At 49.7% G+C, this 26,613-nt stretch overlaps 1 protein-coding gene across 10 annotated transcripts in view; it reads right to left on the minus strand.

Annotated features, from left to right (window-relative positions):
• Window positions 1–26,613, minus strand: part of SEC24C (SEC24 homolog C, COPII component) — a 1,178,749-nt gene that overhangs the window by 615,134 nt on the left and 537,002 nt on the right. For all 10 annotated transcript variants that reach the window (XM_085603503.1, XM_085603507.1, XM_085603502.1 and 7 more), the window contains one exon: window positions 12,953–13,144. In XM_085603503.1, the coding sequence (XP_085459629.1) occupies window positions 12,953–13,144 (192 nt within the window). The remainder of the gene's footprint in view (window positions 1–12,952; window positions 13,145–26,613) is intronic.

Consider the following 26,613-nt stretch of genomic DNA (forward strand, 5'->3'; position numbering starts at 1 on the left):
GATTTGCATATGGCTGGGTCCAAACGGGGGTGGTGTGGTGAGCAAAAGAACGATGGATTAAACCCAGATCTTTGTGACTGGGGGTGAATGTTTTTATTATTTGGCATTCCGTCCATCATTTGTTCCTTTTGCTACTTTCATAATTTCAGCACTGGTTTTTGAGGTATACGAGGATGAACTTTCAATTGGAGCTATATCTGGCCTGAATGATCTGCAAGACCAATATGCAGGTAGTTCTCAACCTCAGCTCTACCACATGGTTGGATACAGTCACACCACCAGAGTGGTGAACTGAAGAGAGAGATTGGGCTTGTGTGTTTGGATTGTAAACTAGATTTTGAACTGTAGCAACACTTTGGCTCTTGCTGCCCTCCTCCTCTTCGGCCTCTACGATGGTACTGGGGCTGCTGTTGCTGCTCCTGTATCTGAGCTGGAGGATAAAAGGAACATTGAGGGAATTGAACCCTGTGTCTCGGTTGGTATCTAGAATCCCTTCACCTGTATTTGAGCTGGTAGTTTCTTTTCCTGCAATCCCACAGATTTAAGGGTTTCAGCCTTCTTTATGCGTTCCATCTCATCATCATTGTAAGGCCCAAAAAAGACTGCTTCAGTAAAGGGGAGATTCATTATCTTAAGCTGCACATCTGACATAAAAGTTGAGTAACCAGAGCCTTACCGGACTTGCTGCCTGGGTGTTCCTTATTGGCTGGGGTGGGACTTGGTTCCCAGCAGTCGTTACGGCGCGGGAGGCGGGCCAGCTCTCCCGATGCCTAAAGTCACTCTCTACGCTCCTGCAGCACGGGAGGCACAACCGAGCCAAGGGCAGGGCCGTCCACGCCGGGAAGAGGCTGGGCTTGGCCACCCCCCTAACAACTGCCCTTTGGACAACAAGGTACTGTGTGCTCCAGGTGGCTTTTTAGCGGCCTTTGTCATTTCCAGTCGGCTGAGATCTTTTGTCCATCACAGGACTGGGTCTAGAAATGGGGAAAAGAAAATCTGCAGACTGTGGGGTTGGGGAAGCGAACTCCTTCAAAGCCAAGCAGGCCTGTAAGAACACTGGGAATAATTGTGAACTTGATCGCATTGACGACCTATTGGTTGAGTGTGAGGAAATTTTAGCCCCATCTGGGACTCTATCAGCAGACAGGGTGGATTTCCACCTGGCTCAAAATTGAGATCACAAAAACACATTCCCTAAATGTTTAGGAAACCGAACACGCAAAGTAATAGGTCCATCCAACCTGTGTCAACTAACGCAGAGGCAGGAAATTTAGCTTCACATGCACCTATATAGCCCAAGACCCACTTGACACCGATTTCACTCTCAGTAATAGGCTTACACCCCTCCAAAATTTGAGCTACGACCAAGAGGGAGAGAGGACATGGAGGGAGGGGAAAAGGTGACAGGTGGGGGGGGGGGGGGGGGGGATAAAAGGGGAGAAGAAGACGGAAGAGATGTATCAAATTAAAGGTTATCCTTGTTCGACCCCACTGTCTCCCGGATTATATCTGATGGCAGAAGTTAGTACACTGAAATCAGCAATTAAAGAACTTACAGGACAGGTTAAACTTATACTAGCCAAAGGAGTGAGTGATACTCACTACCCCATTCAGACTACTACCCAACACGTTAACAACTTTCCCAGTGCATGTAGAGCTTCATCAACTTTCACCATGAACTGCTCCTGTAAACATAAAGGGTAGCTTTTCAGAAGTAGTCTCACATACAAATCTCTAGGGGGCTAGGATAGCACAGCTACAAGCAACTAGAGGCCCACTGGTACAAGGGGGCATTTCCCTCACCTCAGATCATCTATCTAGGCTCAACCGAGACCCTAATCCATCAGCTTGGGGAGACCAAGTGTCAACTGCCCCCAAATGTACCTAATTTTTTTAAAACAAACTTTATTAAACAGTTATTCGTGATTTCTTACATTCGTAGAAGAAGCCTGCCCTACACGAGGCCTGCCCTACACAAGGCCTGCCCTAGACGGGGCCATCCGTAGGTCAGGCCATCCGTAGGTCAGGTCCGTAGGTCAGGTCCGTAGGTCAGGCCATCCGTAGACTACCATCGTAGAGGAGGCTGTCGCCGACGACCGTAGTAGACAAGGCAGTAGTAGACAAGGCCGTAGCAGACAAGGCCGTCGTAGATGAGGCTACATTAGATGACCGTCATAAATGAGGCTATCGTCACCAACCTCCGTAGACAAGGTCATCATAGACGACAGTCGTAGACAAAGAAGAGGGTCAGAGCATAAAGATCCAGCATCAGATGTTATTACGTGTAATAGCCTCTAAATCCTTTCAACAACTTGGCGCTTTGGGTCTGGGATGTGACCAACAAACATCCCAAAAAGGTAGTTGACAAACCACCACTGAAAAGCACAAAATTGACCCTGCACCTGAGAAACACAAACAATCTATCTGTAACAGCAATAGTGCATCATGTTTCAGAAACAGGACAAAATATAAGAAAAATAGCTTCCCAAATGAAAAGACCAGACAATGATATTTTTGATTGTGGAAAACATTGTCCTTTTTATTCCAAAAGTTTTATTCTTAAAAGACACAACAGAATTGCTTGCCAACGCTTTTCGTCCCTCTTGGGACTTCTTGAGGGCTCAAAGGTTCTGTATCTGATGTCCTTTTTTTGAAAGTTCTGATAAGGTATTTAACTCAATAAAGAACATGTGGTGTATAATTAATCGTGTATCTTGAAGTCAGTATTGCATCTATATGAGCAAGAAGCATCAACATGGCGCCATGTGGTACATCGTTTCGATATAAAGATTTGGGAATAAGTGTATCCCTCCGCGTGTATGCGGGTATCCGGTTCAGTAAAATTACAAGACTGTTGTAGTTGAGGCCATCATAGAGGACTTTCATAGACGAGGCAGTTTTGCCATAGATGCCTCATTGTCAGGTTATGAAGAATTCCCTGATGTAGTGTAAGGGCTAAAGAGGGAGTTGTAGGGTCTGCCTCTGAGGAAGTTTTTTCCAATTGTCTCTCTCTGTGTCAGAAGTGCCTTATCAAGACTCATGGAAAGTCGTCTTTTTTGCCTGCCCTGCGCACCCTCTAGAGACGCTTGACGCGACCTCTCCCTTTGACTCCTCCTGTGTGGTGAAGGAATTCTCTCAGTCCTCATCAGAAGTGACAGATTTAAGTTTCTGTAGTCCCAAAAATACAAAAACAGTTGATGGACAGAATGCAGAACAATGTCATCCATTCACCCCAGTACAGAGATCTGGGCCTAAAACCATTGTTTTTTTGCTTTGCTCACCATGCCATTCCAGTTTGAACCCAGCCATATGCAAATCAGACTTGACCCTGTGCCTCATGGGAACAGTCCAGCCGGAACTGCCAAGCCAGGTCCTCTCTGAACTGGAAACAAGCATCCTAGGACCGGTTTCGGGGTTTCACCCCTCTTCAGCCAGGATAGCTTGATTCCAGTGGCATGGAGAGCAAGGGACTCACGTCTGAGCATACCCGTCCCACTCAGGGTGACAAATGCAAAAACAACAGTTGATGGACAGAATGCAGAACAATATCATACATTCACCCCGGTACAGAGATCTGGGCATAAATCCATCGTTTTTTTTGCTCACCATGCCATTCCAGTTTGAACCCAGCCATATGCAAATCAGTCTTGACTCATGTCAAGCATGTGAATCTATGAAAGATCCAATCCTGGAGAATGCATTGTGAAGTAGTGTTGTTTAAAGAGGTGCATCTTGAAATCTTTCCAAAATTGGAGCAGCATTTTTGTTTCAGGTGGCTGAAGGATATAGCAATGCTGTTACAGATCCCGAGTGAATAGATGGAAAATGCCTCTTGCCTTTTTTTTTTTTTTAAACACTTATTTAGCAGTCGGATGGAATCCTGATCTTAGATGTGCAGAGACCCAGTTGGGATGTGGGGCTTGTCTGCAAGATAGGCAGGAGTGCTGGTCGAGATGGCTCAGTACATGATGCAGCTGGTTTTGAAGATGAGGCAGGCCGACATGGTGAGCAAATGGAGATCCGTCAGGAGCTGTGTGATGAGTTCCTATTTCTTCAGGTGCCAGATGAGACGTAGTGTGTAGGATGCCTTTAAGAAGAGCCATTTTGGAGTTTGGGAGTCCTTGGTGCAACCAAAGTCTAAGAAGTTGAACAGCAGTGCTGAAGTCCACTTTCAAGGAGAAACGGTTTGATTTTCTCTGGAAAAGAGAGCTGGAACCAGGCCTTCTGCTTTTGGCAATATGCTGCTATAGGGTGAGTTTAGTGTCGAGGTTTGATCCAGGTGAGTAGGCATTTAATGAAAGCTGATGTTCAAAGATGTCAAGGGTCAGGCCATTGAGACAGGTTGGTATTAGGTCTTGTTTGGTGTAAATAAGAGGAGTTCTGTCTTGGCTGGTTTGAGCTTCAGGTAGGTGCTACACATCTAGGTCTGGATGATGTGCAGTCAATGTTGTGCATCATCGGCATATTGGTGAATCCTGATGTTATCTGTAGGTATGGCACCAAGCAGCTCCAAGTAGAGGGTGAAGATGACAGGGGATAGTATGTATCTTTTGAGACGAGGAGGTGCCAATGGGAACAAAATGGTATTGGTTGGAATGGTAGGAAGAGAATCAGTTAAGGACATTGCTGGTGAATACCATTTCAGTCTCCAAAGTTTGTATGATAGTATGGTCGACTGTAACAAAGGCAGCTGAGAGGCCGAGCAATATCTGGAGGCAAGGGTCATCTGAGGTAAGGAGGGTGTTGTCTATGATGTGGAAGGTAGTGTTCTCCGTGCCGCAGCATGATTTGAAGCTAGACTGGTAAACATGCAGGAGGTGGTATTAATGCGATCCTGGAGTTGAACATAGAATGCTTTTGCAGTATTCTTGCAGCTGAACAGTAGATGTGTGATGGGCTGAATTTGAAAGCTCATTAAGTCTGGTGTGGGAAGACCTATGGCCTGTCTTTAGAGATTCTGGGCAAAGGATTGAGTGAGGGAGACATTGACAACGATGAGTAGGGGTGATGGAGTGTTCACTGAGCTTTAATGAAGGCTGAGGGTAAGATATTTGAAGAAGTGGCTTTGAGGGATTGGAGTATTTCGGCGGGATCTGCATGAGAATCGGCTTTGAAGGATTAACATTACAGGATTCGACAGAAGGGGGTGTTAGATATGAAGCTGGCTTGGAACGGTCAGGTCTTCTGTATATTGTTCACTGAACTGGTTGACTGCATTGCACTTTTCTGCAAAAAGAAATAGGTAGGTCCTGGAGGGGGTTATACAGTGCTTTATTGTCTTGAGAAGTATTCTACTCCTGTTGGTGGCTTCAGTGATAGTGTTGGTATAGTACTTTGCTGTGGCTGATGAGATAAGCAGTCACCGTGTTGTGTGGAGAAACTTCAGTATCACGAGGTCATCTGTAGTTCTGTTTTCCTCTATTTTCTCTCCTGTCTGCAGATGGATCTTTAATTGTCCGCATGGTCTTTAGAGTATCAGGGAGATGAAGACTTTGACGTGCACTAGCATGTTTTACAGGGGCATGATGTTCACATAGTTTTCCATAAAAGAGTTAAAGTTATTTATAAGAGTGTTTGCATCAGACATGGAGGTGATAGGTTGAGGGATGAATCCAAGTATTAGGTTACTATGGAGAAGTTTCTGAAGGCTTTGATAGTTTGAATTTTCGGTCTGGAAGACAATTTTTTGTTGATAGGATGCAGGGAGATGGGAATGGCAATGTGCTTAGTTCAGTCCAGGAATATAGTTGGTTTGCATTGGATTGCTTTTGACTTTGAGAAGACAAGGTCGAGGATGTGGCATTTGAAGTGTGTTGGTTGAGACACATGCTATAAGATGTCAAGTGTCTACCAGCTTGAGGGAGCCTTTTGTGTTCTTTGAGCTTTGCTGTCTGAGAGATTGAAGTCTCTCAAGAGGGTGTAATGGACAAGGTGGCGAGGAGACCTGAGAAATGATTAATGAAGTCCTTGTACTGCCCAGAAGGTCAGTAGAAGAGATGAAAGGTGGCAGTCTGAGTTGCAGACAGAGATAAATGGCCTGTCTGCAGCTCCATAGAATTGAGTGTTACTTGTTTGTCTAGGTGATATTCCCAGGAGAACATCTGGATAACAGAGAGCCAAAGAAACCCCAACTTTAAGATGAATTTGATTGTATTCATGCATCAAAATTCAACCATGCAAGCCATTTCAGTTACAATTTTCACTACAAGTAAAGTGTACAGCTAAATTGGGGAAGGTGAGAAAACCTCGCAACTTAAGACATTCAACACCTATATCCGTGACACTTAGGTGCCTAGATGCAGCAACAAACCACCTGCAGACCATTTGTAGCACGTTTCTGATGCTTACATGTCAAGCTCAAGTCTTCTTTAAAATACGCCTGATACAGATACTAACTTCCGATCACACATTCAGCATTTTTTTTTTTTAATCACTTCCAGACAAGACACCATTAGTACAAGGTCACACAAGGAGCAGTTGCACACTATACAAATATGATATTACTGTCAAATTGAGGATCGTCTCCAATTCATTCAAATGTCCTTACATTTTCAAAGAAAACCATATTACACGCAACAATTGTTTTGTGACATATTGATTATGCTACTTACCAGTATGCATCTGTTCTTGGCATGTAGGGCTGCTGACATTCATATCTGTGCATAGATCGCCGCCTAGTGTTGGATTCGGATGATTGCACATTGTTGTACTGGAAGAGTCTTCGAAGTACCACGAGATAGGTGGCTCCTCCCCTGGACTACAGTGCGCATGGGCATCCTCTCCATCCTTAGATTGTTTTTCGCCATTGTGGCAGTGATGGAGTAGATATAGGAAGTGATGACCAAGCTATACAGAAATTCTGAGTGCTGCAGCCGCGACAGGCGCCGGGGAGGAGGGTGGGCGATATGAATGTCAGGAGCCCTACATGCCAATAACAGATGCATACTGGTAAGTAGCATAATCAGTTCGAGGAATTTAGGCTGCTGAATTCATATCTGTGCATAGAATATATAGCAGTACCTCCTTTAGCGGCGGCTACCTGTGCCAGCTGCAGCAGTCTGGAAAAGAGTTTTGAGAACAGCCTGTCCTACAGCTGCCTGCTGTCTTGAGTGTACATCTACGCAGTAGTGTTTGGTAAATGTATGTATAGTGGACCATGTGGCTGCTCTACAAATTTCGTGTAGAGGGATGTTTCCTAGGAAAGCCATGGATGCCCCTAACTTTCGTGTTGAGTGGGCTCGTGGGGGAACCGTTAATGTGCGTTTAGCTTTGTGATAGCAAATCTGAATGCATTTAACGATCTATCTGGCTATTCCTGCTTTGGAAATGGCGTTGCCCTTGTGATGTGGAGAGAAGGCAACGAAGAGTTGTTTAGTTTTTCTAAAATCCTTTGTCCTGTCAATATAGTACATGAGAGCCCGCTTTACATCTAGTGTATGGAGCTTTCTTTCCGCGACATTTTGCGGATTTGTAAGAAAACGGGCAGTTCGATAGTTTGGTTAATGTGGAACTGTGATATGACTTTGGGCATGAACTTGGGGTTGGTGCTTAGGACAACCCTGTTTGCGTGGACCTGAATGAATGGCTCCTGAATGGTTAGTGCCTGGAGTTCACTAACTCTCCTTAAGGAAGTGATGGCCACTAGGAAAGCCACTTTCCAGGTGAGGAATTGAATCTCACATGAATGGAGAGGTTCAAAGGGTGGACCCATCAGTCTGGTGAGGACCAAGTTGAGGTTCCACACCGGTGCTGGTGGGTGTCTTGGGGGAATTACTCGTTTGAGTCCCTCTAAGAACGCTTTAACGGCAGGTACTTTGAATAAGGAGAGGTGCTGCCTGTTTTGGAGGTAGGCTGCTATCGCGGTCAAATGGATGCGTATGGAGCTGTATGCTAGATTACAGCGGTACAGGTGTAAGAGGTAGCATATGATGTTTTGAATAGACGCGTCCAGTGGGTTAATGTCATTGTTGTTGCAGTAAATGACAAACCTTTTCCATTTGGCCGCATAGCAGGCTCTAGTAGTGGGCCTCCTGGCTTCTTTGATGATAGTCATACAGTCAGGTGGTAAGTTTAGGTAGCCAAACTCTAAGACCTCAGGAGCCAGATCGCCAGGTTCAGCTGTTGGGGATCTGGGTGCTGAATGTCGCCATGGTTCTGCGTTAAAAGCGCTGGTTTTATCCGCAGTCTTTGATGAGGCACCACGGAGAGTTCCAGAAAGGTGGTGTACCATGGCTGGCGTGCCCACGTTGGAGCAACCAGGATAAGGGTGAGCGAGTGTTGCTTGAGTTTGCGCGCCACCAGCGGTATGAATGGTGCTGGGGGAAAAGCGTACGCAAATTTGCCGGACCAGTTCATCCATATCGCATTGCCCTGCGACTGTGGGAACCTGGCGGCAAAGCTTTGGCATTTTGTGTTTTCTTTTGTTGCGAATAGGTCTATTTCTGGATGACCCCATTGTTGGAAGTACGGTTGGAGAACTGATGGGTGTAGCTCCCACTCGTGCATCTGGTGGCTGTGTCTGCTGAGCAGATCCGCCATCTGGTTGTCCTTGCCCGGGAGGTGTTCCGCCATGAGGAACATGTTCCTCTGAATGGCCCACTTCCACATGCTCGGAGCCAGATGAGACAACTGTGGAGAGTGTGTTCCTCCCTGCTTTTGTATGTAGTACATGGCAGTCATGTTGTCCGTCCGGATCAACACAACTTTGTTGCACAAGTGTACTTTGAATGCCTTCATGGCTAGGAAGATTGCCATCAGTTCCAGAAGGTTGATGTGCATCTTCTTTTGTTGTGTCGTCCATAGTACCTGCACTGTGTAATTGAGCACATGCTCTCCCCATCCCTGGAGAGACGCGTCCGCTGTCAGTATGATTTGTGGAACAGGCCCTTGGAACGGTCGGCCCTTGCAAAGGTTGTGTATTCCACCAATGCAGAGAGTTGTATGCCCGACCGCTCACCAACACTAGGTCTTTTAGTTGCCCGTGAGCCTGATTCCATTGACGTGCCAAGCACTCCTGAAGCGGGCGCATATGTAGTCTCGCGTGCGGGACTATGAAAATGCAGGAGGCCATCATGCCTATCAACTGCATGAACACTCGCGCAGGAAGGGAGTGTTGAGGTTTGAATTTTGAGATCAGCAGTTGCATGCTGTTGATTCTCACTAGAGTAGGCTGAGCTGTGGCAGCCAGAGTGTTGATTGTGGCGCCTAAGTATTGTTGCACGTGGGCAGGCTGGAGATGGGATTTTGAGTAATTTAGTGAGAATCCCAGATTGTGAAGAAGGTGAATGGTGTGGGACATGTGGGCGGCACATTGTTGTGCTGACTTGGCTTGAACTAGCCAGTCGTCCAGATAAGGGAAGAAATGAATGTTTTGTCTTCGCAGATGTGTGGCCACTGTCGCCAGGCACTTGGTAAAGACCCTGGGTGCTGTTGTTACTCCGAAGGGGAGAACTTTGAACTGATAGTGATTCCCTTGAATAGTGAACCTGAGGAATTTCCTGTGTGAAGGGTGTATGGGTATGTGGAAGTATGCATCCTTCAGGTCTAGCGTGGCTAGGAAATCCCCCTGACTGAGTAGTGGGAGATCCTGCTGGAGGGTGAGCATATGGAAATGCTCTGACAGAATATATAGGTTTAGGGGTCGCAGGTCTAGAATAGGTCTGAGCGAGCCGTCCTTTTTTGGGATTAAGAAGAACAGAGAGTACACCCCTATTCCCTGCTGGTTGATGGGCACTACTTCTATTGCCCCCTTTGCGAGCATAGCAAGCACTTCCTGCTGGAGTAAATCTAAGTGCTCGGCTGACATAGGACGGTGCTTTGGTGGTATGTTGGGTGGAGTGGAAGTTATTTCTAGACAGTACCCGTGCTGGATGATGTCCCTGACCCACCTGTCCGTGGTGATGTTCTTCCACGCGGACAGGAACAGCTGGAGTCGTCCCCCGACAGGTGTTATGTGGTCAGGGGGTAAGGAGAGGGCGTCACTGTTTGTTTTTTGGAGAGGACCTGGTGTTGCCATAGCCACGTCCCCTGCCTTTGGTGCTGGATCCACGATATCCACCCCTGTTGTTTTTGTCATAGGTGCTTTGTGTGCCACTTTTAGCATACTGCTGTTGTGACCCCTAACCCCTTGTTGCTCCCTTATTTCCGGTGCGACGAAAGGAGCCACTACGAAATTGCTGCGTTTGCAGAGCCCCCATTGATTTCGCAGTGTCAGTTTCTTTCTTTATTTTTTCGAGGGTAGTGTCAACGTCTGGGCCAAATAAGAATTCTGTGTTAACTGGTAAGTTCAGGATATTGTTTTGGATCTCGGGTTTGAAACCTGAGATTCGTAACCAGGCATGGCGTCGTAGCATGACGCTTGTGTTTATTGCCCTAGCTGCTGTGTCAGCTGCGTCAAGGGCGCATTTTATGGATGCATTAGTGAGGAGTTGTCCTTCTCGGATGAGTAGCTCCGCTGACTCTTTATACTCATCTGGTAGATGTTGGAGCAGTGACTCTAGCGTGTCGTAATGTGACCTGTCATAACGTGCCAGGAGTGCCTGTGTATTGGCAATGCGCAGGATGTTCGCTGCTTGCGCTGCAATGCGTTTGCCCAATGTTTCTAGTACTTTTGACTCCTTGTCTGGGGGAGGAGCATCACCAGTCATTTGTGAGTGGGCTCTCTTGCGAGCATTGGCAACCACCATGGAGTCTAATAGCAACTGACCCCTAATGTATTTAGGGTCACCAGGTGCAGGCTTGTACTTTTTTTCAATCCTGGGATTTAACACCCGTGCTCTTGTGGTGTCCTTGAAAATGTCTTTGGCAGGTTTGAGAACCCCTTTTAACATGGGCAGGGTTTTGACAGTTCTTTCTGAAGATGCGAAAGTGTCAAGCAGGAAGTCTTCCTCAATGGCATCAGAATGGAGTTCCACCCCATGATGAGCAGCAGCCCGTTCGATGAGGGCATTAAAGGCAGCTGTGTCCTCTGTAGGAGACGTTTTTACGTTATAGAGTTGCGCATCTTGGGTATGTGGCGCGACACTTTGGTCTGTGGGGTCATCCCATGCCTGATCCGGGTCTTGTAGGTGCTCATCAGGATCTACGTCCCCAGGGTAGATGGTATCCTCCCTGCCATAGTCCTGTATTGCGTCCGATTCGGAAGGGGTAGGAGAAAAGGACTGCGGATCTGGATGGAAGGGTTGGAAGTGTTCTTGGAGCACTGGTTCTTGCTCCGCTGGCAGTTTGCGTTTAAGAGGAATTTTGTAGGGCTCCTCTTCCCTAACTGGCGTTATTTTGCGTTTGTGGAGCATTAACCTGCCAGTGTCGGCGTCGATAAATTGTGGCCCCGAAGAGTCTTGTTCTGTAAGGCCAGAGGTGGTGGACTGTGTGTGGAGGGCACGTGTCCGAATTTGAAATAGTTTCGGTGCCGATGCCGGTGGCAACCCAAACGTAATGTTGGTTGGCTCCGAGTGCACTTTACAGGGTTTGGTTGCGTCGGGACCCGAGATAGAGTGGAGGGTTGCCCGGTCACGGATGCGTTGCAAAGATGCAGAGACCTGCTGCACAGTGAACGCAGATGGTGGTTTGATGGGCACCTTAGTAGTAGGCGTCGAGGCCAGCCCCGACTTTTTTGTAGGAAGGGGGTCACTGGTCTGAAGGGATGTTACGACATTCGACGTAGTCGAGGACTTAGCCGGCGCTGTTGCGCTAGACGTTGGCGTAGCTGGTGCGGCCATTTTAACTGCGGAAGTTATGGCCTTCGATGTCTGCGCCGAAGGTCTCGGTGCCTTGCGGTGCCCGAGGGCTTGCCTTTTCTGGGTGTCAACCGCATCCGCTGCGGTGAGCTCGGCACCGAAGTCTCTTTGTACGCGGTCGGAGCCGACGATTTTTTTCGGCGTCTGAGCAGTGGATGGTTTTGACGCCTTCGATCCGACCACCACCAGTTTCACTTTCGTTTTCGAAGGGACTGGAGCGATGGATGGTTTTGGGTTTAAGAACCCGGTCGTCTTCGGTAATATTGGCTCTTGCAAAGTGTTCGAGGCCGGACCGGAAGGCGGGGCCGAAGAACCATGTGTTTGATCTTGGGTAAGGCCCGAAGGCGATCCCTCGACCGGAGCCTGATGACGACGTACTGTTTCGGCCTCCGTTTCGACGGATTGGCATAGCTCCTCAGGAGAGCTGTCTTCTTCGGCCCCGTCGAAGTCTCCTACCTCATCGACTGTTTCTTCACGTCGAAAGATCACTTCATCGTCGTCGTCCGATCGGGAATCATGTTCTGAAGCGGGGCTAGAGACTACTTCTTCCACGCTCTCGGCTTCCTCGTCCTCGGTGCTGAAAATGTTGGTGGGAGCAGGCGCTGCTTGCTGCGCCTCCAGCCTCCCTGCCCGTCTATTCCGCAGAGTCTTCTTAGATCGGAATCGTGCACAGGCCATGTATTTCGATTCGTCGTGATCCGGCGAGAGACATTTATTGCAGACTGGGTGGACGTCGATATGAGGGTACTTCGCGTGGCATAACGGACACCTCTTGAATGGAGTCCTCGATTCCATCGTCGATCGAACTTCGATGTTTGGACCAAACCGGTCTGAAAGTTGGAAGAAGGTGCGGAGCACTAAAGCTAGTAGTCTACACCGAACGGTAACTGTACCGACGAAAACTAAAGGCCTTTTGGCCTAAAACTGAATATTCCTAAGTTGAGCTAAGATAGCACATCCGAACCCAATGGCGGAAAAAAACAATCTAAGGATGGAGAGGATGCCCATGTGCACTGTAGTCCAGGGGAGGAGCCACCTATCTCGTGATACTTCGAAGACTCTTCCAGGACAACAAGGTGCAATCATCCGGACCAAACACTAGGCGACGATCTATGCACAGATATGAATTCAGCAGCCCACATGCCTCGAACCATTTATCACCATGCTTACACAGAAATCTCAGACTGTGACAAAAGGTATTCTCAAATTTCAAGTACCTGACAATGACGGCCCTTGATTCTTTACTGTTCACCAGGAATCCATCAAGCAGTGGCACAAACATGTCAGACACATCTGACACGACCATCATCTGTGGCTGGGCAAGTGAGCTTTTTACGTTGTAAAAGTGAAGCACTTTGTTGTAGGTAACAAAGCCCACACGGATGATAGATTCTTCCATTGAGCCTTCCCTACAAAAGGGGGAGAAAAGGAAATACAGGTGAACAGGCAGCATTAAAGCTCACACTGAGGTTAATTTACCTTTTGGCAAATTTAACCTGATATTAAAGAAAAATGAGAAATGACAAAATGGTATAATCTATTTGCCCACATGTCTGTCGTCCACATTGAACTGAAAGAAAGAGCTGCATTGTTAGTAAATAAATAGCACCATCAGCTGCTTAGCTTATACAGGAACAGTAGGGTGTTTCACATACATAATCTTTACACCTCTGATCCATTTAAGATTATATTTGCCAAACTAGGTGTAGGAGGACCAGCAGGAGTATTGATAAATATTAAGAAACTGCAGACATCACTGATGGCAACATCCACTGGTACCAATCCTATGCTTATTTCACTTTAAACATTATTTTAATGAGATTAATATGTACTAAATGCCTCGCATAAAATACTGCTACAAATAATTTTAAACTCATTGCAGAACCCTTAATCCATATAATTTGCCCATGACTAAACCACATATTAACACTGTAGCCACCATCACTCCCTGAGCAGTTATCCACTAGGAAATGTTATTGTTGGCAAGGGGACATTCTTCCCTTTCCAACTGTACCTCTCTTGCCTTCATGTGGCTTGGGGGGATGAAATATGCCCTGAGGGACAATCAAAGTGAAATCAGATAGAACCCAATTGCTTCAACTGAATTTCACTTTCAGCCAATGTAGCATCAGCGCACTTGTCACTTCAGTTGTTAAAAAAAAGAAAGAAACAAAATCTGTCTGCAAGGGAAACTTCTAACTCACAGCTTATGATTACCCTAAAAATAGAAAGTCCTACTGGAGAGATCACCTAAATTTTGTGCAAGGAAGACATATCAGCTTCTCATCAGTAAAGTAGTGCAGAGGACATTGTAAAGTTGTATTTCCAAAATAAATCCTGCAAACCACTGAAATATGCCAGTTATGATTAGGTAAACTATCGCCCCTGTTATGCACTACTTCTGACCTCACATAAGATATCAATCATAGTTTGTTAAATGTCTTAATCGATATTGTCCAATGCTGCTGCTATTGAAATTATTTTTGATTTTGCCAGTGATGTAAGTTGGATATTTACATTATGTGTGCAAACCAGTTGATTGTAATAAGTTTTTGAATCTGTTTGTGACATTATTTTAAAATTAAATATAGAATACTTTTTAGTGGTTATGTATGGTACTTTCAACATATTGGTGTTTCATTCTGTAGGAATAGTTGAATGTTTGTAAATTAGTTATATTGGTTTATGTTGCACTATGTGTGATTAGGTACTGAAGTGGGTGCATGGAGCGGAGGCACTACTTTTGTGTTTGCGTGATGCTATATATTGTTACATGGTGACAGTCTGTATTTATATATTTCTTAGTGCTTGTTATAGTCTGACAGTTTTGGTATTTTATTGATTGGTGACTATGATGCTTGTTGAATATTTATAGGATGTGGGAGAGTTTCTAAATCATGGAATGTGTGTTGCAGTCACAGATCTGGGTTGAATCCATCATCGTTCTTTAGCTCACTTCGCCACCCCAGTTCAGACCCAGTCATATGCAAATCAGTCTTGATCCTATTCCTCATGGGAATAGTCCAGCTCGAACTGCCAAGCCAGGTCTTCCCTGGACCGGAAACAAGCATCCTGGGACCGGTTTCGGGATAACACTCCTCATCAGCCAGGCTAGCTTGAATCCAGTGGCAAAATGAGTAAGGGACCCACATCTGGGCATACCCTGCCAATTTAGGGCGAACAAAGCAAACACTAGGAGATGGACGGAGTGCTTAACTATGATGGATTCAACCCAGATCTGTGACTTGGGGTGAGTATCTGAAAGTTTGAGCTCCCTCCATCATCATCATCTTGTGTTTACCTCATGTTCAAATGGTGCATGTGTAGTAATTATATAGTTGGTGTCTTTCTCTATGTTGGCTCTTTTATAGCAGTTGTGGTGTGCTTCAATTTTGCTGCATGTTTTTTAAGCAAAGGTTGTTTTGGCATGATCATGGTGGTTTAATGTTTGAAACAGATAGGTTCTGCAGCTTGAAACTCTAAACTTGCATGCTTTGCACAATTCCACCACACTGTAGTTGGGTCAGAAATGTCCTGTGTAGTAAAAAGGTTTTCAAGGTTTAGTGAGTGGTGGGATGACAGTAATCCCACAATGTCCCTGTGCATGTCCACTATGGAAGAGTTTCAAATTATAATATTCAGCTACATTCTAGCCAACTTTCCATTTGATTGAGCCTTCAATACAAACTTCGCATTGGCACAGGTTATGCTCTCAGGGAGTTATTCCCATTCATTTATCTGTAAATATTCTTTTACATTGCCTTGCTTCATGCGCGCATGTATGTGTACCTGGATTTTGTCAGTGCCAGCTATACCTTAACTATTAACATCATGCCTTACAACTTGTGTCCTTCCCAGGTCCCGCATATAGTTTGGCTTTACTAATCTATATTTTGCTGTGGGGGCTTGACTGCATGTGCAGTGTCAGTACTAGGTGTATTATCTCTGTTGTGATCCTCTCTATTGAGGACCTCCAGCCTACCCAGGGTATCTTCTTTTTCCGCGCTACTCGCTGCATGTTTGACTTTCCCATTGAGGCTATCCACCTCCTTTACTGCCCAACTGTGCCGGGTGAGCCACGCAGGGGTTCCTGGGTACCCTAGTCATCCACCTCATCATTTCTAATGTCTAGAGTCTCCCAGGCTCTCATCAGCACCCTCCACTGATCCGCTATTGGTTTCTTACGCGCCCCCCCTCATCTCTTTTCTAAGGAGGTCCCTCATTTCTGCTTCCACCCAATTGGTTAAGTCTTTTTCCCAGGCTTTCACTCCTGGTCCCGTCCTGGAATTCCAAGCCATCGCTATTCGTCTCTTGGCGAGTGCCGTTGCCAGGTCTATGAACTTGTTCCCAACTTTTCGCTACGGCGGTCGAGGGAAAAGGCCCAGCAGGTACGCCCTTCCTGTAATACTCAACTCTCTCCCCAATGTCTCTCCCGTTTTTCTGACGGCCTCCATCCAGAAAGGAATCAGCCCTGGACAACTCCAGACCATATGTATGAAGTCCGCATCTTGTTGAGCACATCTCGGACACTCTCTGGCTTCACCCCTGTGTATCTGCCTAATCCTATGGGGCGTCAGATATGCCATATGTACATAATTAAACTGTATATACTTCAGTTGAGTATTGCGTGATATAGTTTTGGGTGAGGCCAAGACACACTCATTCTCAGTTCGTAAATTGGTTGTTTAATGCATGTCCCAAACGGTCTCTAATTCTGGGAAGCGGGGTCAACGTGGCCTCCACCAGCACCACATAAAACTACTTTACTTGGTTCCTCGCTGTTCCCAATGTAATCAGTGCATGGAGAAGGGGATGTGTTTCCGGTTCTTCTCTCCCTCCACCCCCACAAATCTCTAAAGGTACAAGCTAGAGCCTCATATTGTATGAACTGGTCCGCTGGTAGGCCATATTGTTCCTCCAATTCCGCAATGGGGATCAGCGGCCTCTACTGGTATAAGTCGCCTATCTCCTGGAGTCCCACCGCTTCCCACTCCCGAAAATTGTGTTGACAGGAAGATTTGATGTGGGACTCCATGTGGCAGGCCCACCAGGGAAGCTGAGGTGAGTACATGGGGGTCTCAGTTACTTTGGCCAGGCTCTTTTTCTAGCACTGTAGTGCTGTGTGCTGCAGGAACGATCTGTAGGGGATTACAACTGCAGGAGCCAGCAGTTTAGCTAGTAGTTGGTTAGGGTACTCTTCATGGTCCCTCATATAAAGTCCGTCCACATTGGCTTCTCGCCGCCACTGGACCAGCCAGTGCAGCTGGGAAGCCAGATAGTAGAACTCAAAGATAGGCACTCCCAGTCCTCCACTACAAATCGGGTACCAGTGTCAGCAATGAGACCCTCCTGCGTCCCTTTCCCCACACTATGTCGCGTACCAGTGTATCCAAGGAGGCAAACCATCCTTTGGGTATGACCATCTTGGTCAGTGAAATCCGTGCCATTACTGGGAGCTTTTGGGAACTTCAGAACGCCAAGGTCTGCTGGGAGTTCCACCGGCTTTGGCAGCACCCCAGCTAAAGGAAAGAGAACTCTTTGCCTTGTTTACTCCGAGTCCTGCTAATGTAGAAATCTCTCAAATAGCTTCAGGGCCACATCTGATCCGCTCAAAGCCTCCCGTAGGTATATTAACAGATCATCGGCATATAGGGAGATAACATGCCGCCTCCCGTCTAATGTCAGTTCCATTCCCGTCCCACCCTGACGAAACAGGGCCACTAAAGGTTCCATCGCCAGTACAAACCGCACCGGCAAGAGGGAGCAGCACCGTCTCATGCCTCGGGAAACCACATATTGGGCCGATATTGTTCCTCCCGTTCGGACTCTGGCCTTAGGGGGCTCATATAATAGTTTTACCCAGCGAATCCAGTCTTCCCCCAGTCCCAACTGCTCCATGCACGCAAAGAGGTATTTTCAGCTAACCGTATCAAAAGCCTTTTCCAGGTCAATCGACAATATTGCCGCTTGTTTGTGTGTTCGCTTCCCGATTGTACAATATGAAATATAGTCTTCGAATTTAAAAATTTGAATTTAAAAATATTTATTAAGCGCTCGGACACCAAGCGGTTTCATGGCGCTGTAGAGGAAATGATACCTGAGTGAGAGGGTGATGCGGTTTAGATTTTAAAAACCTGTGCAAACAAATTGGTTTTCAGGGTGCTCCGGAACTCCAGGTACGAGGGTGTTGATCTCATTTGGAAAGGTAGAGAATTCCAAAATTGTGGAGCAAGAACGGAGAACATAGAGCCTCCCATTCTGCTCTTCTTGAATCTGGGCACCACCAGTAGGGACAGAGAGGAGGATCGGAGTTGTCTGCTGGGGATGTAGGGGACACTTTTTACGTGATAAAAGATGGGGCTGTTCCCGCAAGAGCCTGGAACGTGATACATCCCATCTTAAAGAGGGCCCTTTCTCTAATTGGGAGCCAATGGAGGGATCTGAGAAGGGGAGTGGTATGGTGTGACTTGGGTAAACCATAGGCCAGGCGGGCAGCTTGGTTTTGAACCAGTTAGAGCCTCCGGATGGCGTAAGCGGGGGCGCCGTTGTGTAGGGCATTCACATAATCCAGCCGGGAAAGGACCATAGCCATCAAGATCAATTTAAGGGCTGAAAAGGAAAAAAAAAGTGAGATCTTGCGAATGGTGCGCAAAGTAAAAAAACAGGAAGAGACCACTGTGCTGATCTGAGAGTGTAGGGTCAGTTGTTGGTTGAGGGTGATTCCCAATGTCTTAACGGCGGGAGAAGGAGAAGGGGGGGGACCAAAGGAGGGGGGCCAGAAGAAAGGGGACCAAGGGTTGAGTTTGCCGCCAGTGAGAAGAAGCTCGGTCTTATCAGGGTTGAGCTTGAGGTGGTTAAAGCACATCCAATCCCTGATAAAGACCATCACCGACTGGAAATTAGAAATAGAATCGGGGGGGAGGAGCCTAGCGCGCAACCAAGATGGCCGCGTAGGTGCGAGGCTCCCGAGGACCACCACGACCTCCTGAATTAATCCTGGCTATATCCTGTCCTTGTTGAGGGGACTGCATCGGTGAACCCGAGCTGAGGCGCCATCCGTTTTTCGTTTTCGAATCGGACCCCGGGCACCGGTGGGAGCACCGATTGAAGGTTGCGGCCTTCTCCGCGCTGGCCCCCCGGATTGGAGTAGTGGGGCGATCCGGGGACAAAGCGAACAACAACGGCGGGCAGGGCTGGGCGACTCGCGTATCCCGTGCTTTCACTTTCGCTTTTGCGCTCTCCTTGCCCTCAAGCGAGCGGGGTGCGGTGGTGTGGCCTTGTCCAGGTGCCCGGCTGACCCGCCGGCCGTGAGTCGCCCTGCGGCCCAGTGGTCGCCCTCCCCCCCCCGGAACCCGTGAACTGGTTTATCGGCCCTTTCGAGGAGATTGGCACGACGGTGGGAGAGCAGGCATGTCCACCAAACAAGATGGCGACCGGGCGAAGGTGAAGACGACCCGCCGCGGCCCGGCGCCTCAATCCAACAGTATGGATCGCTACACCCTCCAGAAGGGATCTCCGGAGACATCGCGCACATCCCCGGCGGGCCCGACGGAGGCATCTGCTCAACCGGTGGATCTGACCCTCCGGGACGTCATGGGCGCCATCGCAGAGATGAAGGCCTCGGTGGACCAGCGCTTCGACACCCTAGCGCAAAAGATAGACTCGGTCCTGGTGGACGTTAGCCTTGTGAGGGCTGACTTGTCCAAAACCAACGACCGGGTCGATTCCCTGGCCCACACCACAACGAGCCTCACGACAGACGTGGTGGCCCTCCAAAAGGAGGTGCGCCGGCTTGGCCAGGCGAGCGCCCTGATGGACCGGCGACTGGAGGATTCCGAGGGCCGGGCCCGGAGGAATAACGTTCGCATTGTGGGGGTGCCGGAGGGACGAGAGGCGGAGGCGGCAGATCTTTTTGTGGAAGAATTGATCCTTACCCATCTCCAGCCCCGGGGGCTGAGTAAGCTTTTTGCGGTGGAACGTGCTCACCGGGTCCCTGGGGGCAGACCTAAGGCCGGTGCCCCGCCGCGGCCTCTCATTGCCCGGATTTTTAATTTTCGGGACAGAGACGCTATCCTGCAGACATCCAGGCAACAGGGACCGGTCAAGCTTGATAACATGGATGTGCATTTCTACCCAGACTTTACCCCGGCGGTCCAAAAACAGAGATTGAGTTTTCTCGGAGTTAAACGTCGCCTACGGGACCTGAACCTTAAGTACTCAATGCTTTTTCCAGCTAAGCTAAGGGTGGAGGTGGATGGGCGCACGCACTTTTTTGACCGACCCGAGGCGGCTGGGGACTGGTTGGACACTCTGCCTGGAGATCGGGGCCGAGGGGGTGGGGGGGGTGCGGTTGGCGGGGAGGGCCCGCCGGATCAGAACTGAGGGGTGAAGAATAGGCCTTGCTCTGGACAACATTCCTTTACCATTTACGGATCGTTTATGTTCCCCTCCTATGGAGGTCGTGTGGGGTCTGTTGGGGGCTTCCTTCCTCCTCTGGGGGACTAGTTAGTTTTTCATCTATGGGGCGACAGGCACACTGCACTTTGGGGGGGCTGTCTGGGCTCATGCAGGGGTGCAGGGAGGGGGGAGTTCTGTTGGGATGGGGGGGTGGGGGGGATGTGTTGTTTGTTTGTACCGCAAGGCAAGCCCTTTACTGTATTGTTGCTCTCGAGATGCTCTGTGGGGGACGACTGATTGCTTCTACGTATGATGGGGGGTAGGGATTTGACTGTGTTGTCGTGGAATGTTAACGGCCTGGGGGACAGGATTAAGCGTGGTGTGGTCCTGCAGTACCTGAAACGTATCTCACCAGATGTTATCTTCCTGCAGGAGACACACCTTATAGGTAACTCCTTTCATGCCATGAATCGGCGAGGCTATCGTTTGGTGGCCCACTCGGGCTTCACCTCGGGCTCGCGGGGGTGGGTATCATGATTAAGAACTCGCTCCCGTTGGAGATTGATGAGGTGCGCCATGATGAGAGGGGACGCTACACTGTTCTGGTGGGTAGAATGGAGGGTAGAGTGTTTGTTTTTATATCAGTGTACGTCCCGCCTGGGTTACAATCTACTACATTTGCGGACTTGGGGCGCCTCCTCCTGGACCTCCCGGGTGGCCTGCTGGTGGTTGGGGGGGGACTTTAATGCGGTAGTTTCTGGGTCTATGGATCGCCATCCCCCTAGGGACCTCCCCCGGGCACAGGCCTGGCTGTCCGGCCTTTTAGATACACTGGGCCTGGTGGATTGCTGGCGACTAAAGCATCCCGCACAGCGGCAATACACCTTCCACTCGGGTGCCCATGGTAGCCTCTCGCGGCTTGATTACATCCTTGTCCCGGCGGCCTATGCTGGGAGGGTGGGAGAGGTGTGCCATCTGGCGCGGGGCATTTCAGATCACTCCCCATTGCTGTCGCATTTCGATGTCTTCCCTAGGGGGGAGGGCAGGGTGGCTCCAATCAATGCTTGGTACTTGCGTGACCCCACTATTCGTGCCGACTTGATCAAATCCTTACAGCGATACTTTGATGAGAATGTGGGGTCTGTCCCTTCGTCCATCTCCCTGTGGGAGGCTTTTAAGGTAGTTCTCAGAGGGGAGGCCCTCTCCTTTATCTCCCATGCCCGGAGGCGCGAGCGGGAGGAGGTAACCCGGGTGGAGGCCGAAATTGTGGAACTAGAGGGGGACCTGGGGAGCGGGGTCACAGACGCCAAGTTGCATGTTCTGCACCTCAAGCAGGCGGCCTATAGGGCCCTCGTCACGGGGGCGGCCAGGGGCCTCAGTAGAGAGCAACAGGGGCGACTGTATGATGTGGGTGATAAGGCTGGTAAATTGATTGCGTGGTTGGACAAGAGGGAGAGAGCGAGTCGTGTGGTTCCTTTGATTGAGGGGATGGATGGTGTGCCTGTCACCGAGCCGGAAGCCATTGTCTCCTGCTTCGCGGATTACTTCCGCGAGGTGTACTCCCCGGTCTCTCCCTGCTCGGAGGAAGATTCCCATGCCCTGCTTCGGGATATCGCGCTGCCCTCCCTTACGGTGGAGGACAGGGATTTGCTGGACGCTCCTCCCACCTCGGACGAAATTGCCCTGGCTATTCGCTCGGTCGCATCCGGCAAGGCCATGGGCCCCAATGGTATCCCCATCGAGCTTTACAAGCTGCGACCGGATGTACTGGCGCCCCACCTGCGCGCGATGTTCCTGGCGGCCCACTCGCAGGGTTCCCTCCCGCCGGACCAGCGTCTGGCCACAATCGTGGTGATCCACAAGGAGGGGAGACCCCGTGAGCGGGTTACATCCTATAGGCCTATCTCGCTCTTGAACGCGGAGCCCAAAATCCTCGCCAAGGTACTGGCCAACCGGCTGGTTGGCGTGGTGGGCGATTTGGTCCACCAAGACCAATCTGGCTTTATACCCCATCGCAACACGGCTCTTAATCTGCGACGCTTGCACGGGGTGCTCGCGCGTGTCCCGTTTGTGCGGGAGCCGGCCATCTTGGCGTCCTTAGACGCCACCATGGCGTTTGACACGCTTGAATGGCCATACATCTGGGCGATGCTGGCGAAATTTGGATTTGGACCGGGATTCATTAGCTGGGTCAAATTGTTGTATTCGGGCCCATTGGCGCAGGTGGTGGTGAATGGGCGAGTCTCGGCCCCCTTCGCGCTGGGGCGGGGCACGCGTCAGGGTTGCCCCTTGTCACCGCTCCTGTTTGCATTGGCCTTGGAGCCCTTGGCGGAGTGGCTGCGGTGGCACCCCTCTATCCGTGGCCTCCGCTGGACCCCCGAGCATGAGGACCGCGTGTCCCTCTACGCCGATGATATCCTTTTGTATCTCGCCTCCCCGCGTAACTCGCTGATTGTCCTGGTTGATGTTTTGCGCTCCTTCGGTCGTAACTCAGGCCTTGTCATCAACTGGGCGAAATCCTGCGTGTATGTGCTTTCCGGGGAGGCTCCGGCCCTACCACGGGACTGCCCGATCCAGATTGCCTCCCAGGGGTTCCGGTACCTGGGTATATATATTACTCTAGACCCGGAGGCCCGCTACGAGCGGAACTTGCTACCCCCCCTCCAGCGCTTGCGGGAGGACGTTGCGCGTTGGCGGCGTCTTCCGCTTTCGCCGCTTGGCCGAGCGGCCTTGTTTAAGATGATGTCCTTGCCGCGCTTCCTGTATGCGCTTCAGAACACTATGGACTTGGTTCCGGCGCGCTACTTCCGTGAGGTGGAGAGCCTGCAGCGGCGCCTGTTCTGGGACGGGAGGCCGCGTATCGCTCTGGCTAAATTGACGCTCCCGTGGTACGATGGGGGAGTTGCCCTCCCGGACATTAAACGGTATTACTGGGCCTCCCAGCTAGCTGCGATTAATCATGGCCTTTACGGGCCCGCCCTGAACCCGGCATTTGAAATGGACAAGAGGCTCCTGCCCGGTGGCGACTACAATCGAGCGCTCTACTCTGGCGCGCCCGACTCCCGTCTGACGGGACCGACGCGTGTCATGGTGCGTGTCTGGCACGCGGCTAATGCAGCTATGGGGTGGAAGGACCGTTTGACCCGGGCGACACCGCTATATGCGTCTGAGAGGTTGGGCTCCCTGTGGACATCGAAGGGCTTCGAGAAGTGGGACACGATCGGAATCAGCACAGTGGGAGACCTCTGGACGAGGGGTGGATTCAAAACTTTTGAGACGCTGCAGACGGAATTTCAGCTGCAAGGCAGTGAGTACTTTCGGTACTTACAAGTCCGCCACGCGCTGGGCTCCGTCTTCCCTGATGTCGCGTCCATTCCGGAGTCTTCCCCCCTGGAGGACAGAGTGCTGGATGGCCATGTCCCAGACAGCACGATCTCCCTTATATATAAAAAACTGATCAACGACAGATCGTGCCTGCTGACTAGTCTCCGCGAGGCCTGGGTTGCCGACGGGCTGGAACTGGACGATGAGGACTGGATTTCCGCGGTGGCCTCTCCGAAGGAGGTGGCCATCCCGGCTCGCCTTCGCTTCGTCCAGCTTAAGATCCTCCACCGGGTTTACGTGACGGGGCCAAGGCTTCTACGTATGGGCTTTGTTGGTGACTGCTTGTGTAAGCGTGGCTGTGGTGCCTTGGCAACTTTCATGCATATTCTGTGGGAATGCCCACAGGTGGAGCGATTCTGGCGTGGTGTGCATGAGGTCCTGCGTGTGGTGACGCGTGTTGCGCTGTTGCCTGAAGCGAGGAGATGCTTGCTGAATGTGTGGGAACCAAATGACTATTCGGTCCCGCAGACGCGGTGGGTGACTCTGGGATATATGATAGCTAAGCGTGACATTGCTCAATTGTGGGGATCCCAGAGGCCCCCAGCGGTGTTGGCCTGGAAAGAACATATGGATTGGTGTATGTTTTGTGAAAAGGTGGTGTATGTGGCGAGGGGTAAGCCTGGGGCGTGGGTGAAAATCTGGGGCCCCTGGAACGCCTATCGCGGGGGTATTTGTGAGCCGCCACTGCTACCGGCCGCCTCACCAGCTCCGTCCCCCTAGCCGACCCCCTCCCTCAGCCACGGGCATGTGGTTCCCCAGTCCCTGATCTATTCCCATTCCCCTCTTCAGAGTTTGGCTGCTGGTTGGGATCCCCCACTTAAGGAGCACGTGCCGTCACTTTGGATGGCGGGTTGCCTTGCGGGTGTGGTTTTTTGTGTTGTTTTGTTTTGAAAAAAGGAAACCGTATTGTGGGCTTGGAGTTATGTGGCCTGCGCTATTGATATCTCCTGATTTACCGATCTGCACCGCCAAGAGACTCTTACTGTAGGTATGTCATATGCTTCTGCCACTCTAGCGGCCGGCCGGATGGTTGTAGGCCCATACTTGTAACCTTTTTAAAATGCAATAAACGGTTTCAAAAAAAAAAAAAAAAAAAAAAAAAAAAGAAATAGAATCGGGGGAGTTAGAGAGGTTAAAAATGAGTTGGAGGTCATCGGCGTAATTAAACACAGTGACCTCCATCCTCTGCAGAGCACAAATGAGCGGGCAGACGTATAAATTAAAAAGAAGGGGAGAGAGAGAGGAGCCCTGAGGGACGCCACATAGCACTTTTCGGGCCTCGGAGGAAAAGTTTGCCAGGTGGACTGCCTGTGAGCGGTCGCTCAGGAACGATCTGATCCAGGCCAGGGTAGAACCTCCAATGCCTGCCGCCTCGACACGGGAAAGGAGGATGGTGTGATCGACCGTGTCGAAGGCGGCCGACAAATCGAGGAGAACCAATGCCTGAGGGAGATTAGCATCTTGCCCCGCTCTGAGTGTGTCAATGACAGAGAGCACCACTTTTTCGATGGAATGGAGAGGGCGGAACCCTGCTTGGCATGGTGATAGATAGCCGCTGTCCTCTATAAAAGAGCTAAGGACTTTGGTTACGTGGCGTTCGAGGACTTTAGCCAGGTAGGGGAGGAGGGAAATGGGCCGATAGTTTACTAGCGCTGTTGGATCTGCGCCTGTTTTTTTCAAGAATGGAATGATGGTGGCTGATTTATGACATGAAGGGACAGTGCCTGATTTGAGGGTCTCATTGAGAAAGGTGAGGGGGGAGATGGGCAAGTGAGGAAGATATCGCGCAAGATGTAGGCCGGGCAGATGTCAGCGGGGGATCCCGACTTGACGCATGGGAGCAAGGAGAGGAAGGTTTCTTTACACAGTGGGGCTATGAAGTCGAGGTGACAGGCGTTGGGTTGTGGGTCGGGGTTTAGGAAAGCTTGGGAGGGTGGAGTCTTCTGAGGTTATATGAAGAGTTTCGGGAAGGGATTAACCCATTTTGGTCAGGGTGTATCAGGGTGGAAATGTGCGAAAGCAGTCTACCTCCAGTATCTTACACAAGATTTTGAAATCTAGGTTAAGCATACATAACGGCCTATAATCTCCTACTCGGGTCTCCGGGTCTGTGATCTTAGGTAATAGAATCATAATAGCGCTTTGGGTGGAGTCTGGGAGTCGCCCCAGTTCCATCGCGGTAGCATATAGGGTTTAGAGGCGGGGCGCTAATTTTGATGCTGCCATCTGGGCCTGGCGTCTTCCCCGAGGCCATTGACTTCATGGTTTGTCTTATTTCCTCCTGCGTCACTGGCTGTCCTATGGAGTCCCCGAGTTGTTCATCTAGTCTCGGCAGTCTCAGGGGTGCAAGAAATTCTCCTATCTCATCTAAGGGGGTGGGGCAGCGTATAACTCCTCATAATAATCCCTGAATAAGGTGCTAATCTCCTCCGGGTTGTTTATGCCATCTCCTGTCCCATTGTTGATGTGAGTTATATGGGACCCTCTCATTTCTGGTTTTATCAACCTCGCTAACAGTCTTCCTGTCTTGCCTTCCTCATCGTGCACCCTGGCCAGGTGTCCCTTGTAATGGCATTTTCAGAGTCACTCTAATGCCTCACTGTATTGGAATCTGACGCCTGTGAGATCCAATGAAGACTGTGCTTCCTACCTCGGTTTGTTATCCAGCGTTCGTAGACGCTTCTCTAATTCATCCAATTTGCGTGTGGGAGGGCAGGCTTAATGAACAGGCGAGGAGGCTGTATATATTTGCCTAAGAAAGGCTTTTTATTGATTTTCGGTGAGAATAGAGATCCGGATGATGTTGGTTCTCCTGGTTTCCCTCCTGAGAGACTGTCTTCCCGGTCCGGAGATTCCGTAGGGTTCAAGGTGGATGTATCGGGGACTTCTTTGGCGATGACGTGGCCGTTTTCCCGGAGGCTCATAGGAGGGAAAAGAAAGGGGTTTGTCAGGGTGGTATATTGTGATACGTTTGTCTTAACACCTTCACCGCACCAGCGAGTGTTGTTCCGGATCAATAGGAGGGGTCGTGAGGGAAATAGGGACGTGAAGGGAAGTATGGACGTGAGGGGAAATACTTCAAGTTGAACGTATTCCG

The sequence above is a fragment of the Triturus cristatus genome, chromosome 1_2 (genome assembly GCF_964204655.1).
Source record: "Triturus cristatus chromosome 1_2, aTriCri1.1, whole genome shotgun sequence".
Taxonomy (NCBI): Eukaryota; Metazoa; Chordata; class Amphibia; order Caudata; family Salamandridae; genus Triturus; species Triturus cristatus.